Source organism: Argentina anserina, chromosome 2 (assembly GCF_933775445.1).
Source record: "Argentina anserina chromosome 2, drPotAnse1.1, whole genome shotgun sequence".
Classification (NCBI taxonomy): Eukaryota; Viridiplantae; Streptophyta; class Magnoliopsida; order Rosales; family Rosaceae; genus Argentina; species Argentina anserina.
The window spans coordinates 25,896,786-25,913,239 of NC_065873.1; the positions used below are offsets into that span (position 1 = coordinate 25,896,786).

At 38.8% G+C, this 16,454-nt stretch overlaps 1 protein-coding gene and 1 non-coding gene across 2 annotated transcripts; one reads left to right on the forward strand and one right to left on the reverse strand.

Moving 5' to 3' along the window:
* Window positions 1-3,989: 3,989 nt before the first annotated feature.
* On the forward strand, window positions 3,990-7,560 carry LOC126782783 (growth-regulating factor 6-like). Its single transcript, XM_050508096.1, has 4 exons — window positions 3,990-4,719; window positions 5,425-5,649; window positions 5,944-6,283; window positions 6,624-7,560. Exons 1-4 carry the CDS (start codon window positions 4,353-4,355, stop codon window positions 7,438-7,440), a joined length of 1,749 nt encoding a protein of 582 aa, XP_050364053.1. The 5' UTR covers window positions 3,990-4,352; the 3' UTR covers window positions 7,441-7,560.
* Window positions 7,561-8,343: 783 nt separating this feature from the next.
* LOC126785533 (small nucleolar RNA snoR8a) lies at window positions 8,344-8,433 on the reverse strand. The gene has a single exon (XR_007671065.1). It is a non-coding gene; the product is annotated as a small nucleolar RNA snoR8a (small nucleolar RNA).
* Window positions 8,434-16,454: the final 8,021 nt, after the last annotated feature.

Consider the following 16,454-nt stretch of genomic DNA (forward strand, 5'->3'; position numbering starts at 1 on the left):
TCTACCTCTGAATGAGCTTCTATTACTAGAGTTAAAGTATCTCTGACAATAACTCTTTTTGGTTCTTCCCCCTCACCATTACAACTCTTCGAAATATTAATACTTCATTTGAAGAGTTATATCAGAAGAGATAAAATAACGCATGTCCTTAAATAAAATAACATCCATAGTGACATAATACTTCCTAGTAGGTGTATGATAACACTTGTATCCCTTCTGACTACTTTCATATCCAACAAACACACACTCGATCACCCGGGAATCCAACTTTGACTTTCTTTGGCTTTTAGGAACATGAATAAAAGACACACAACCAAAAATAGGGACATGTATATTGTGAAAAGATGATTGATAAGATGAGTTGAATCTGCTACAACATCATATCATTGATACTTAGGCATATGAGCACTAAAAAGAATGGAATGAAGCATATCATGGAGATGACTTTTTTTCCTTTCGGACACCCCATTTTACTCTGGTGTTCATGGATAGGCCTCATTATTAACCTCGCAGATAAAGTTGGCCGATAGAGGCCCACAAATCCATGGGCCTAAAGCCCGGCCCACATAAAAGCTTGTTATAGGTCGCGCCCAGTGGATAGAGGGTCGGGCTTGGTTTATGGGTGAGAAACCCGGCCCGACCATAGTCGTAGCCCGCTAAAAGCCCGCCGAGCTCGGCCCTCAAAAGCCCGCAAATATATAATACATAGTTATATTACTTATATACAAATAATATCATTATATATTATGCCAATATGTTGAATAATAAATATTTATATATACAAATAATACTGCTACAATAAATATCAGTACATATCTATATTAATCAAGTAAATTTCCCGTAATTAAAAGAGAGAAAAAAAGTAAAAATACAAATTTCAAAGTAGTGCCGTATGTAACTGATGCGTATTTGGAATACATACAAATTTACAGTAGTCACTATTGATTATAGTCCATTTTTCTCAATGGGGTTTTAATGTGTCAAAACGTTTTTTTTTACTATCGATACGTACGGTCAAATAATGTCCAAAACGGATGAAATTTTTACAGGGACTCTATATATATATATATATATATATATATATATATATATATATATACAGATCACATATGTAAGTGTCGATCAACCATATTTCGAACTAGAGTTGTCGATCGCCGAAATGTCCACTAATGTATCAAAACCTTTATATTAGGTTTAGAATAAAACTATCGCATGTGATCGGTATATATATTTAGTGACCCTGTAAAAATTTTATCCAATTTGGACCCCGTTTAATCGTCGAAGTTTACGGTAAACCAAAAACACCACTAATTTTCCCTAAGAGAAGACCAATTACCGAGATGTGAATGCCGAAAACCGTTTACATATCTGAAATCACCTATTTTTTATCACTGATCGTGTGCGGTCGCACCCGAGTAAACCCATTTGGCAAAGCTCCGGTGAATGGGGTTTTAATATGTCAAAACGCATATATTTTTGTTAACCGTATGTACGGATTGTCAAACTATGTCTAAAATAGACGAAATTTTTATGGAGTCCCTAAATATATATACTGATCACATTTTCTGGTGTCGATCGACCATATTTCTAGCTAGAATTGTCGATCGCCGAAGTGTTCTTTAATGTATCATAACCTTTATATTAAGTTTAGAATAAAACTTTCACATCATGAAGCGACTATATGAAGAAAACTTATCGGGGTCGATCGACACCAGCTGATGTGATTGGTATATATATTTAGTGAACATGTAAAAATTTCATCCAATTCAGAACTCATTTAACCGTCGGAATTTCCGATAAACTAAAAACATCATTAATATGCCCTGAGGGAGGATCCATTACCAAAATGCAATTACCGAAAGCCGTTTACATATCTGAAATCACCTAATTTTTGTCACCGATCATGCACGGTTGCAACAAGGAAACCTATTTGAGAAAGCCTTAGTCAATGAGGTTTTAATATGTTAAAACGTCTATTTTTTGTTGATCGTAGGTACGGACGGTCAAATCATGTACAAAACGGACAAAATTTTTACGGGGTCCCTTAATATATATACCGATCATATTTACTGGTGTCGATCGACCATATTTCGAACTGGAGTTGTCAAAAAACAAATTTGTACGATAAAAAATGTATTTATAAACAATGTCCGGCTCGCCCAAATCTATGGTGGGCTCTTCGGTCCGGCTGGTAAAAGCTCGCAAGGCCTGCTTTATACATGTCGACTTGGATCCTAAACCTTTTGTAAAAGCCCGACCCGACCCGCTATTTTTAACAAACGCAATAAAACCCAGCCCGGCCCGTTGACGAGCCATATTCGTGGACATGTGGTTTGGTGAATAATGACATGATCTTTGAAAAATTGTTGAAAACATGATTGACATACTCCCCCTCCCCCATTATCAGGACAAAAAATCCTAATGGTACTATTATGAAGTACTGTGCTTGACGACCTAGTGCAATCATCAATAAAAGACTCATAATACCTCAAACTCGGGACTGTAGATGGGTGAAGTTGATAAGATCTCGATATTCAATTGGGGAACATATATTAGGTGATGTGACATGTCAGATATATATAGAACATTATGAAGCTCTAAAATATGAGTGACACGAACTGACCCCCTCCCTAATACAATAAAAGCCTCACCATCAGCATTGGTGACATAAGACACTTGTGGAGAAGACAACTCGGTAATAAAGTAAGATTTATCATAAATCATATGATCAAAGGCACCATAATCAATAATTCAAGTATTAGAACCAACAAAACTTAAAACCTTTAAAGCCATACTGATCTCACCACTTACTCAAGGTTTTGTAGTCGCAAAGATATTACCATTAGTGCATAATTGCCCCACAGCATGTCTAGAGTTGTGTGAGAACTCAACTCCCCAACCATTCTTGCCATCTAATTCACAAATAGCATTCTCGGCAACTCTACTATGCACGAAATCGATGAAAACATAACCAGATGGTCTCTGTGAACCCAAATTCTTCTAATTATTCTGAAATTACGGAACTCAATTTCAAGCTCCTTTTCTGAAACCCAAGAATCCAGATTGCCAACATATACACGAGACATTTTTTTGGTGTACTGATAAGATCTCTGGGTGTGTGAAGTAATCAGGCTAAGATGGATTAGGCCTGATGAAACGGGTCGGACAGAGAGGATCCGAGTTGGAATATGGGACAGACTAAACACTGCAGACAACATTGATTTGGAGTAGCGAGTCCGAAGCAGGTCGGGATTGATTGCCGATATGTGATTTGATGGCGCCGGACTAGACTGTCAATACTGATGTGACGACAGACTAACGTTGGAGAAGAGATGTGGTGACGGAGGTTCGGACTGACCTGTGGGTCGAAGCCGAGTCAGAACTTGATTGTCGTTGCCATACTAAAAATGCTGGAGGAGAACTCGATCTTTTAGGGGCTTGATCTGAAGATGCGGAATGTGGCGACAATCTAAAGAATTAAACTGATTGGATGCCCAAAGAAAATGTTGGATGCCCAAAGTGAATTTCTTGACGAAACTGAACAAGACAACGAACTTGATGATGACAAAAAGAGAGGAAAAAACCTAACGATGAGGTTTAATTCTGTAAATCAATTGCAACGGAAAAACAAAGAGATAAAGTCATTTGAGATCATTGCTCTGATACCAAGTTAAATATGACTTAATTTAGTGAATGAATTTTTTAATATCTATTGGTCTCACAAAAAGACTACATATAGAGAATATATTGTACTATAGTCATTCATACTACGTATGGCGTACTACTATATACAAAATAAATAAGTAATAACTACATAATAGTATAGTCCTACGTATTACGTACCACCATATATAAAATAAATATATAATAATACATAATAATTAAATTTCTAAATTACATTTTATATGCTGATATTTAAATAGAGACTCCAACAAGTACGAGAAGTCGAGAAGAAACAAAAATACTGGTCGATGCGCGGTAGAAGAAGAAGAAGACGAAGATGCCATAATAAATCGAGAGAGTTATGACGAAGCTGTAGTACAAACCTACATGGTTCGTTCTCCTTTGTACAATCCTTGCGCAGTAGTCAGTTTCATCCCCCAGCTCCCGCTCTCTCTCTCTCTCTCTCTCTCTCTCTCTCTCTCTCCAATTATTCTATCCTTCACTCGAAATTATATCAAAATACAAAACCATTTCAGTGTTTTAGTTTCAGTTCTCAGTTTCAGTTTCAGCTCTGTTTTAGCTTTATAATGCTCCATCCCCACTTCTCAAATCCCAATCCCAAGTCTTTTTCACTCAAATGTTTCACATAGTGGTCATCAAGATCTAAGTTTAAGTGGGGTTTTTTCCTTATGGATTTTGGGGCTGTGGGTTATGATGGGTTTGGTGGGGGTTCAGACATTGGCTTTGGCTTTGTTGCTAGTTCAGATCAGGAGGGAAAGAACAAGCGGTACGGATCTGGGTTCCAGAAGCAGGAGAGATCTGTGGCCATTGATGAAGAACATTGTTGGAGCTCAACACAGACCAAGGCTAGTGATGATTTTTCTTCAGCGCCGAAGAAAATGCTGCGGCTGAACACTGGTTTGATGAGGACTAATTCCACCAGCTTTGATGGGCAGCAGTTACTGAGCTTCTCTAACTCGCCCAAATCAGAAGCTCAAAATGCCTCATTGCCTGGCTACTTTCAACAAGCTGTGTCTGCTTACCATAGAAATTCAGGTACTTGAATACTCTGTTTCAAGATAGGATCTTTTTTTCAGGTTGGGGGATGTGAAGCATTTTAAGTTGGAATTTCTAAAATGTGGACTCTTGCATCAGTTGCATGTGAGTTTTATCTAATGAGGTCATTGAGGTGGGTTTTAGGTTCTGGTAAATGTTTGCTGTATGGTTTTTATGGATAAAATTTGAGTAGACTTTTGTGCTCCCAGGGAATTGAGTTGGGAACTAGTGAGTGTCTTTTCAAGGAAAATATGTTGTATTTGTTTTGTCTTGTCAAAGCAATTAAAAAGTGGAAATGTTTCTCTCCCTATCTGAAAATCTTTGTCATCCTGTTTTAGGGGGAATATGATTTGTTTTGGTAAAATTTCAGCACGTATGGGGAGCCAAAACAAGAAAAATTTATGACTCAAGATTGGAGGAGAAATAAGAGCAAGCAAAGACATGTTCTTTGATGGGTTCTGAACCCTCTTTCTCTCCTTTTAATCTTGAGTTCTGCCAAAAAAGATCAACAAGAAATTCATTATTGAGGCAGCCATAAATGCTGCAGCAAATATAGCAAAGTTGTAATCTTTTGATTCTTCTTTTTCTGAACTTCTTTATTTCCTACACTAGCAAGTTTTTTTATTTTTCTATATATTTTCATGAAATGAGCTGTGAGTTCTACTACTCTTCTGGTGTTCTTAGTTCTTACCTGTTTTGTTTCAGGCAACAACAATAGTGGGAGCTATAATGGAGCTACAGTACAATGGTCTATAGCAGGAGGCAAAGGACCATTTACTCCTTCACAATGGATGGAGCTAGAACACCAGGCCTTGATCTACAAATATATCACTGCAAATGTGCCTATACCATCCAATCTGCTCATCCCCATAAAGAAGGCCCTGGATTCTTCTGGATTATTTTCACCAGGACTCCTCAGATCCAATGCATGTAAGTTCTTCCCTGCTAAAAGTATAGAAGGGTGATTTTGCAACATTCATGCTTATCTTCCTATCTAAATGTGAGTACAATGTGCATTTTAACTTTTTTAGTGCAGTAACTTTAGAAATAAAAAATCCTAATTGGTACTATTTCTTGTATCTAAATCTGAATATGTGTGTTATCTGAGCATGACCTGGTCTAACACAAGAGTGAATTTAGTCTACATTCCCCAAGTCTCTAATTTGGTGATGTCTTTCTTGCATTATAAACTTAGTCATTATGTGGGGGGTGCAAATTGTGCAGTTGGATGGGGTTCTATCCATTTGGGATACGCCAATAGCACCGATCCTGAGCCGGGGAGGTGTCGTAGGACAGATGGGAAGAAATGGCGGTGCAGGAGAGACGCAGTCCCTGACCAAAAATATTGTGAGCGGCACATCAACAGAGGCCGTCATCGTTCAAGAAAGCCTGTGGAAGGTCAAACTGGCCAGTCCGTTGCTGTTACCGCCACCGCTGCCCTCTCAAAGCAGCTTATGCCTGGTGGAGGTGGAACTAGTAGCCTCACTATATCCAACCAACAGCTCAAGAGCTTGCAGCCTGCGACTGCTGCATCTAATTCTTCCGCACCCACTCAGATGAGCAGGTGAATGGTCCTCCTTGTAACTTTTTAGCATCAATTTGCTCTGAGGTTTCGTAACATCTACATTGGCATTATGGAGTAGTAGTCCCATACATTATTTTCACCATTTCCTTCACTCCTTGTGTAGAATCCATTATTATCTTTGCACTGCTGATAGTGACTGGTCTATCACTAGCTGAGTTGACTTCACTCTTCTTCACTTTGGGCAATGTTCATTGCATTGGTGGTCCTAATTGTGGTTTTGCTAAAAGAAAATCCATTTCTTCTTTCCGTCTAGCTAGCATGTATATATACATAATCTTGGTACTAATAGCTGTTTCTGATAAAATTGATTTATGTACAGGATGTTCATGAACAAAGATGATGTGAGTGATAGAATGCAACACTCTCCAGACCTCTCCATGTTGTCCAAGGAAAACACATTCTTGAGTCAGAAACAGCAACTTGGGTTTGAAGAATCCTCATTTGGGCTGGTCACCTCTGATGCTCTCCTCAACCCTTCACAGAAAAGATCCTCAAATTCAATGATGAGCTGCGGAAACTTTGATATTGCCTCACAGAACCTTACTGTCCAAGAGACAGAGTCACAACATCCCCTCCGCCACTTCATTGATGACTGGCCTAAGAACCCGACTGAAAGTGCAGCTGTTGTTGCCTGGCCTGACCAACTTGATGTGCAATCAGACAGGACTCAGTTATCCATTTCAATCCCTAAGGCAGCAGCTTCCTCAGACTTCATACCATTGACTTCCTCTACGAACAATGGGAAGCTCACTCTCTCATCGCTCAGGGTGTCTGGTCAGCTCGATTCAGTCCAAATGAGTTTTGGAGTGAGCAGCAATATGGAGCAACACAAGAAACAACCAAACTGGATTCCGATCACATGGGAGCATTCAGTTGGCGGTCCTCTGGGAGAGGTTCTGCACCATACAAACATCAATGCAGCGGAATGCAAGCAGTCTTCGGTGCTTAACCTCATGACCGAGGGCTGGGATAACAACAGTCCTTCATCTTTAGGGTCTTCTCCTACCGGGGTCTTGCAGAGGACTGCATTTGGGTCTGTGTCTAGCAGTGCAGGAAGTAGTCCGAGAGCAGAGAATAGGAATACTCATGAAGGGGCAAGCCATTGCAATGAGCTTCTGGTATTTCCTGGCTTGTAAGCTTGTAACCATATGAAGAAACTCAAGAACGGATGAGTGATCTTGTGTGCTTGTTTAAATGTGTACCGCCATCGATAATAGTCACTCTCTCCCAACCTTCTGGCAGGTGACTTGTTTTCTTGAACTGAAGTTGCAAACTTTGAGAAATGCACTAGAGGAATGGTATTTGATCATGAATTTGTTATTGCTCACTGTTATCATCATAATGAACTTTAGGCTGTTTTCCAGAACATTTAATGCTGAATCCGTTCAAATCTCCAAACTACAGGATTTTTTCTTGGTTTAAACCTCCAAACAGCAATGGTTCCACCACAACTTATCTAATCAGTTCATCACTTCATATTGTCCGGCGGTTCTTATTTTATCAAGATCGACTATTTCTTACCTATTGAACATACTCATGCCAAACTTACAGACATTTTTTCTTGAATCCAGCAAAGTTTACGGACTGTTATAATCTTTGGTGGGCTAGTCATGTTTGTGTAAATTATTTGGGCGATACTTCAGTTTCCTGGGTTCTTTAAACATCTACAAAGCAGTAGAGTAAAATGGCATAGAAGGAAAATGTGGAGGCAAGCGTAACCCGAAACTCTGGATAATTAGTCAGTTAGGGCTTTATGTACCACCATGGTATCACTTTCAGGAGTTGCTAAACACCAAGCACCATAATCAGATGCTCCATGATTACAATAGTCAACTCCTATACGTTTTTGTGTAGATCAGTTTCTACAAATACAAAAACATTGACTAGTTGATCCCATCAGGCTCAAACACAGAAAACAGAGACAGCGAAGCAGAAGAAAGAAGTTAAAAAAGAACCTATGACTTCTTACTGAAACGTACGACTCGAAGAAAATCAGATACCAAAGAAATGAACAACTAGATTGAAAAGGGTTGGTGTTGTGTTGCTCAGATTCTATGGGTGTAAAGTGTCTGTCATGCTATGGCTATAGCAGATCAGTACGAGGAATTTTTTATAATCACTGCAACAACAACGACCCTATTCTATCAGTCTAATCCACAAGAACAACAACTAACGAGAAAGAAGAATAAAACAGAGGGAAAGGAAATGAGAGCATTGAAACATGGAAGAGAAGCTGAGCGCCGCTGTTAATCTGCCGATGTCTCTCTGTTTTATAGAGTTGGGAGGAAACCCTACTTTTGTAGCGCCACCGTATTGGGTTGGGCTTTTCATTTCACCTTTGCTTTCAGTACTACAGTTTGGGCTTTCTTATACCAATTATGGAAAAGAGTTTTAGGGTCAACTTTTTGAAGCAGTTTTTCTCTTGGTCCTTATGATCATCTGATTCTATCTTTTTGGTCGATCTGCTTGGCAAGACCGCAAGACATCTCTCCTAGCTCGATAGGAAACTATTCTTTCGACTTCAAACTTTCATCAGTTCGCGTTGGATTTTGTTATCATTTTATGCGGTATATTAAACTATCATGGCTTATATTTGAAGGATAATGAAATTAATGTTCTTCCACATCTTTTAGTCAAAAGAAAACCTTAGTTTTACATCTTATTATTGAGTGATTCACACACCTTACTGACCTTAGTAAAAAGCATCCAACTCTGTATAAAATCGAGTAGAAGTATAGATAGAAATGAAATAGCTAGGAACATGATATAAAATAGCCAGGGTGTGACAAACATGGATGGAATATCATTTTCTGGGTACCACATGCATGGTAATTGATATTTCTCATATCACCTGACCATGAAAATTAAGTATATATGTGTTTTCCGTTAATGTATATATACAAAGGTATTAATCTTGAACTTATCAAACTCTTACATATATCGGTGAAGATTAAACTTACGTATGACCTCAACGGTGGATGTCAGCTAGACTGCCTAACCAACTAGGCTACAACTCAACTGACTTTAGTGATATAATAATATAGAAAGGCATTGCCACAGCTTTCAAATAGTTCATCGGTACAATTAAAATGTCATGCATAACATTCATATGAGACACAATTATTATTGAAGCATGGTGATAAGTATGGTACTAAATCTATTGAGGTGATTTGGTGACAAATGAGATTGTGTATGTAATCTTCTATTGCTAGATTTATGGATCTGTGATTAGGTTGCTTGCTGCATTCCATGCTGCAGCATGGCTTCAGTTTTATCCACTGTGTTATACCGGTTTCATATATATTCCCACACTTGTAAGTTCAAACCGATCAATACAACTAAGAGAGAAAATATTGCTCCATCTGTGCTATGTTTTTCTACATGGTATCAGAGCAGGAACTTTAGTGTCCTGCTTCTGCTTATCTTTCCTCCGATCTTGCTCTCTTGTGTGATTGTTCATTTTCTTTCTTCCAGTTTTTAAAATGTCTGGAAGTAGCTCTTTTGTTGATGAGAATCCTTTTTCATCCGCTGGAAACACTAACTCCAATATGGTTAGTGTTTCAGATGCAGATTCAAATCACAATCTTAAGTTATGCTCAACTCTTCTTTCTGAGCATAACTATCTTAATTGGTCTAGGGCTGTCACTTTAGCTATTGGTGGCAGATCTAGGCTTGGCTTTGTTAATGGTAATATACCAATGCCAGAAGTTGGTACAAATGGTTATGATGCATGGGTGAGCAAGGACCAACATGTGCAGTCATGGTTGCTGAACTCTATGGAGCCAAGGCTGGCTCAGATTTTCAATTATTCTGGATCGGCCAAGGATATCTGGGACAATGTCAAGGAGTTGTATGGTCATCAAAACAATTCAGTGAGAGTTTTTCAACTCAAGAAGGACATTTCCAACTTGCAGCAAGAAGATCTTCCTTTTGTGCAGTACCTTGGCAGCCTCACTGCTATGTGGAATGAACTGGAACTATATCGTCCACATACCACCGATTTTGTCACTTTGGCTAAAAGGGCTGAAGAGGACAAAATTTTTCAACTCTTGGCCAATCTCAGTTCAGACTTTGAAGATCTGAGAAGTCACATTCTCATGAATGCTGACTTACCTTCATTCAAAAATGTGTGTGCTACTGTGCAAAGAGAAGAACTTTGAAAGAAGGTGATGAGTTCAGATGTCTACTCCAATAATGCACACTCGAGAGCTTATGCAGCTATTCATGAAGCTTCTGAGATGAGGCCTTACAAGGGTAAGCGTGGAAATTTAAAATGCACACACTGTAATGCCACTAATCATGTTAGAGACACTTGCTGGATCTTGCATCCAGAACTAAAGGTCAAGTTCATAAAGGAAAGAGAAAGCAAGAAAAATCAGAAAGGGTGGAATAGTTCTCAGAAAGCAAATCTTGCTGCTACTGAAATTTCATCTCCTCCATCTGACTGCCTATTTGACTTCACCACCAATCATACAGCCCTGATAAATGAGTTTGCTAGTTACTTGCAACAAAAGCAGTCTGCTACAGCTTCAACTTCTGGAAATGGATCTCACACAGCTCTCATTGGAAAATTTGCTGGTTTTTTGGCTGAATCTAATCATATGAAGGAGTGTGATATCTCAGGTATTCTGAAAGCTTTTCAAACTACACTTAATGTGAGTAATGAGCATGATTATTGGGTAATAGATTCTGGAGCCACAGATCACATGACAAATAATTATCAAAATTTACATGATTTTGAGAAACTGTCTTCTCATGTGTCTGTAGCTAATGGTAAAGGTGCAGCAGTTCTGGGGAAGGGTAAAATTCATTTTTTCTCTAATCATATCAGTTCAGATGCCCTCTATGTCCCATCCTTTCCATTTAAATTGATGTCTGTGGGAAAAATCATAAGAACCCTGCACTGCTTAGTCACTTTTTCTCCCTACAATGTTGTCTTTCAGGATATCATCACCAAGAAGATGATTGGTGAAGGGTTTTATCTAAATGGGCTGTACTATGTGTCAAAGAAGTTTTTTGCCTTTCAAGCTAGTTCATGCAGTGCTGCAGACCACCTCCTTTGGCATCAGCGTCTAGCCCATCCTTCTGAAAAAGTGCTGTCTATTTTGTTTCCCAACTCCAATCAAGAAATCAAGCATTGTGAAGTCTGTCATCTGTCTAAATTTTCTAGATTACCTTTCAATTTGTCTGTCTCCAGGGCTTGTAATCCGTTTGAAATCATCCACTCTGATATTTGGGGACCTGTCTTAGCCTCATTTGATGGATTTAAGTATTTTGTAACCTTTGTTGATGATTTTACAAGGATTACATGGGTTTATCTTTTGAAACACAAGAGTGAAGTTTTTAATGTTTTTAAGAATTTCAATGAGTTTGTTCACACTCAGTTCTCATCAAAAATTAAAATTCTCAGATCTGATAATGGCTCAGAATACATGTCCAATAAAATGTCTCATTTTCTGAACTTAAATGGTATAGTTCATCAGACAAGTTGTGTCGGCACACCTCAGCAAAATGGAATTGCTGAGAGAAAGAATAGAGATCTGCTAGAAAAAACCAGAGCCTTGATGTTTCATGCCAATGTTCCAAAAAAATATTGGTCCCAAGCTGTTCTAACAGCTGCATATCTCATAAATCGACTTCCAAGTAGAGTTTTGAATTCTAAATCACCCTTGGAAGTTCTGAAAGGCAGAAAAATTGACCTGTCACATTTGAAAATTTTTGGCTGTGTGTGCTATGTCCACATTCAGTCCAACCAGAGAGACAAGCTTGATCCTAGAGCTGTAAAATGTTTATTTCTGGGATATTCTAGCACTCAAAAAGGGTATTGCTGCTACAACCCTACTACCAAGAAAATGATTGTTTCCAGAGATGTTAAGTTTGATGAGTCGTCAAATTATTTCTGTGAAAAACTTGGTGCTAATGGACAGGGGGAGTTTTATGATGATCTATTTCCTCAGCCATCTATAATCACTGAAAATGTGGATTATGCAGAACCTGCATCAAGAGGCACATATTCCAGTGATCATGAAATTGTTGAAACTATTTCTAATACTGCTGATCCTACACATGCTGAACCAGAAGTGCAAGTGAGTCAGGAAGTAATTAGTAGTCATGATGAACCTGCTGAGCCTACACATCCAGTTCAACCAAGAAGGAATCCTGCTCGAGTTAGGCATCCTCCTGTAAGACACAAAGACTATGTTGCTTACACATCCAGGTATCCAATTCAAGATTTTGTAAGCTATGAAAAGTTGTCTTCGGGCTATAAAACATATCTTAGCACTATTGATGGTCTGCATGAGCCTCAGACCTTTGAAGATGCAAATATGTATGAAAATTGGAGGCAAGCCATGGAAGCTGAGCTGCGTGCTCTCGAGGATAACAAAACTTGGAGCATTGTCAAGTTACCTAAAGGAAAAAAGGCTGTTGGAAGTCGATGGATATTCAAAAACAAGCTTCATGCTGATGGTACTCTTGAGAGACACAAGGCTAGACTTGTAGCCAGAGGTTTCACACAGACTTATGGAGTTGATTACAAAGAAACTTTTGCTCCAGTGGCAAAGATGAACACTGTAAGGGTGTTGCTTTCTGTTGCAGTGAATCAAAATTGGTCTTTACATCAGATGGATGTAAAGAATGCCTTTTTGCATGGTGATTTACAGGAAGAAGTGTATATGAAGCTTCCACCAGGTCATCCTCAAGCTGCAGGTAGTGACCTTGTTTGCAGACTGCACAAGGCCATTTATGGTCTGAAACAATCTCCTAGAGCCTGGTATGCCAAGCTAAGCTCAGTTCTTGAAGAAGTTGGTTTTTGCAGGAGCAATGCTGATTCATCACTATTTGTGAGAAATGGTGATCATGGAAAACTTGCAGTTTTAATCTATGTGGATGATCTGATTATTACTGGTGATCATGCTGATGAGATTATGGCACTAAAAAACTCTCTTCAGGCTAGATTTGCAATGAAGGATCTCGGACAACTAAAATATTTTCTTGGGATTGAAATTGCTGCTTCACACAATGGTTTATTTCTCAGTCAAAGAAAATACATCTTAGATCTTCTTGCAGAGACTGGAGTTCTTGATTGCAAGCCTGCACGCACTCCACTTGGAAGCAAATTTCATATTGATACTGGTGGTGAACTTCTCTCAAATCCAACTTCTTATCAAAGGCTGGTAGGTAAATTGATTTATCTAACAATTACTAGACCTGACATATCATATGCAGTCAGTATTGTTAGCCAGTTTATGCATGCGCCTACCTCATTCCATTTGAGTATTGTCAAGCGAATTTTGAGGTACTTAAAGGGTTCAATTGGTAGAGGTCTTGTTTTTTGCAGCAATGGTCACATTGATATTGTTGGATTTACTGATGCGGATTGGGCAGGGAACTCTCTTGATCGAAAAAGTATGACTGGTTTTTGTACTTTGGTTGGTGGAAATTTGGTGACATGGAGAAGCAAGAAGCAGAATGTTGTGGCAAGATCCAGTGCAGAGGCCGAGTACAGGGCTATGGCATCTGCAGCCTGCGAATTAATTTGGCTTAAAGGTCTCCTAGCTGACCTAGGATTTCATAGTCAGGTACCTATTTCTCTACACTGTGACAATCAAGCTGCCATGCATATTGCCTCTAATCCTGTGTTTCATGAGCGTACTAAACACATTGAGGTCGATTGCCATTATGTGAGAAACCAAGTGCAAGCTCAAATCATTGTAACCAAATATACTCGCAGTGCCGACCAGCTTGCTGATATTTTCACCAAATTTCTTCCTTCTGCTCAGTTTCAACTGATTCTTGGCAAGCTTGAATCTCGTAATCTCCTAGATCCAGCTTGAGGGGGAGTATTGAAGCATGGTGATAAGTATGGTACTAAATCTATTGAGGTGATTTGGTGACAAATGAGATTGTGTATGTAATCTTCTATTGCTAGATTTATGGATCTGTGATTAGGTTGCTTGCTGCATTCCATGCTGCAGCATGGCTTCAGTTTTATCCACTGTGTTATACCGGTTTCATATATATTCCCACACTTGTAAGTTCAAACCGATCAATACAACTAAGAGAGGAAATATTGCTCCATCTGTGCTATGTTTTTCTACAATTATAGCCATCAAATCGAATACAATAGATTAGAGGCTTGGTTTGCTAGACCTAGCTCCATCTTTAAATCTTTAATAAATTAAAACATGCGCAACTTTCTACGTTTCTGATTACTTCAACTGGATAGGAACTTTTCATCTTCCCCTTATATTAATTATTGGTTTGTCTCGTTAATTCTACAATATATTTGAAAGCTATTCATCAAGCTAACTGATTGAATATAACAAACTCTACTTACTTAGCTAGCGATTCCTTATATATAAGGAGCTAATCTGTTCCTAACCAACTCATTCTGCATGTGTACGTCAATGCAGTTTTGATCAACGCACACACACGCCATGTTCCGGCCGAGAAAATCAACCGATGAGATAAAGTCGGGGTCCCTCCAGGCGACTGTCCCATTCTCGGGAGAGGAAGCCAGGGACGCCCAAGCTCAAACCATATTCCTCCTCCAGCTCATCATTCGCCGCAACTTTCTATCAGCAATCGTACTGCTTGTCACAGGCAAAGTCGCGGCGGTCCTTATCTATGCTCCAATGTTGATGTTCAACCATTTGTTTCCACGCTCCGATCGCGAAACTCATTCAGATCAACTAGTGGTGCCAGTCCTACTACTGCTAAAAATATTCATCTCCGGGAAGATCCATTTCTTGCACCTTTTTTTCAAATGCACCCAGATGCACAGCTCCAGAATCAATAACGGTGGGAGAAGGTATGTAGTTGATGCTAAACATGATGCATCAGCTAGGTTTTCTATCTGGAAGAAAAATGTTAAACATCGACAAACGTGGCCCGTGAATCAACTGTATTGATACTGCTATAACTTAGTCACCTCACATGTGTTGAGTTTTAATTACAAAATACCTCGGTACAATTGGGTATTATTCACTCACTTATAAGATTTATTTCATTTGTCACTTCTTAGATGTTGGATTTCTCCTTTACAACACGCCCCCTCACGTGCAACCTAATTTTTAGGTTTGCACGTGACAGATTAACATCCCACACACTGAGACGAAATAAACCAAGATTCAGTAACCAACGACACTTAGTGACCATCCAATAGAAAACCCTCTGATGACATGATAATGGAACTCAACTCATGCTCATGATAAAGTGACACCAAACTCGGACTCACGACAGATTAGAGGTACGAATGGAGAGAGACCCACTCTGATATCATATTAAACATCGACAATCATGGTCCGCGGACCAACTGTACCGATAATGTCTCAACTCAGCCATCTCACAGGTGTTAAGTTTTAATTACAAAGGTACAATTTAGGTATTATCCACTCACTTATAATCTCTATTTTATTTTTCATTTTATAGATATGAGATCTCTCATCTTCAACATGCTCCCCTCATGTGCAACCTAATTTGTAGGTCTTCACGTGACAGATTAACAACCCACACAATAGGACGAAATAAACCAAAGTCTAGTAACCAACAACATTTGGTGACTATCCAATCGGAAATCATACGATGACATGATAATTGAGTTAAATATAATAGGATAAATTTTCTGATGTATTATTCTTCTCACAATAGATGCTATATATAGAAGACTAAAAGAATGCAATTGACGTACGTCTCCACTCTACAATTGGTAAGTATTAAGTTACAATATTCACATTCATAATACTATACCCTGACTCACGCTAATACTCCCCCTCAAGTTGGCGCATACACATTAACCATACCTAACTTGCTAAGTAAGTCATAATTGGCCTTCTTACATACTTCTTTTATGAGTATATCGGCAAGTTGTTCTTCTGCATGGACAAAATGAAAACTAATGATCTTAGCATCTAGTTTCTCTTTTATAAAAATGACGATCAACTTCCACATATTTCATACAATCATGATGCACATGATTATGTGAAATATCAATAGCTGTCTTGTTGTCACAGTACAACTGCATAGCACATTTGAGCTTAACACTCAAATCTCGTAGCAAATTTTTAAGCCACAACAACTCGCACACTCCATGAGCCATACTTTTATATTCTGCCTCAGCACTAGATCGAGCTACCACATTTTGTTTCTT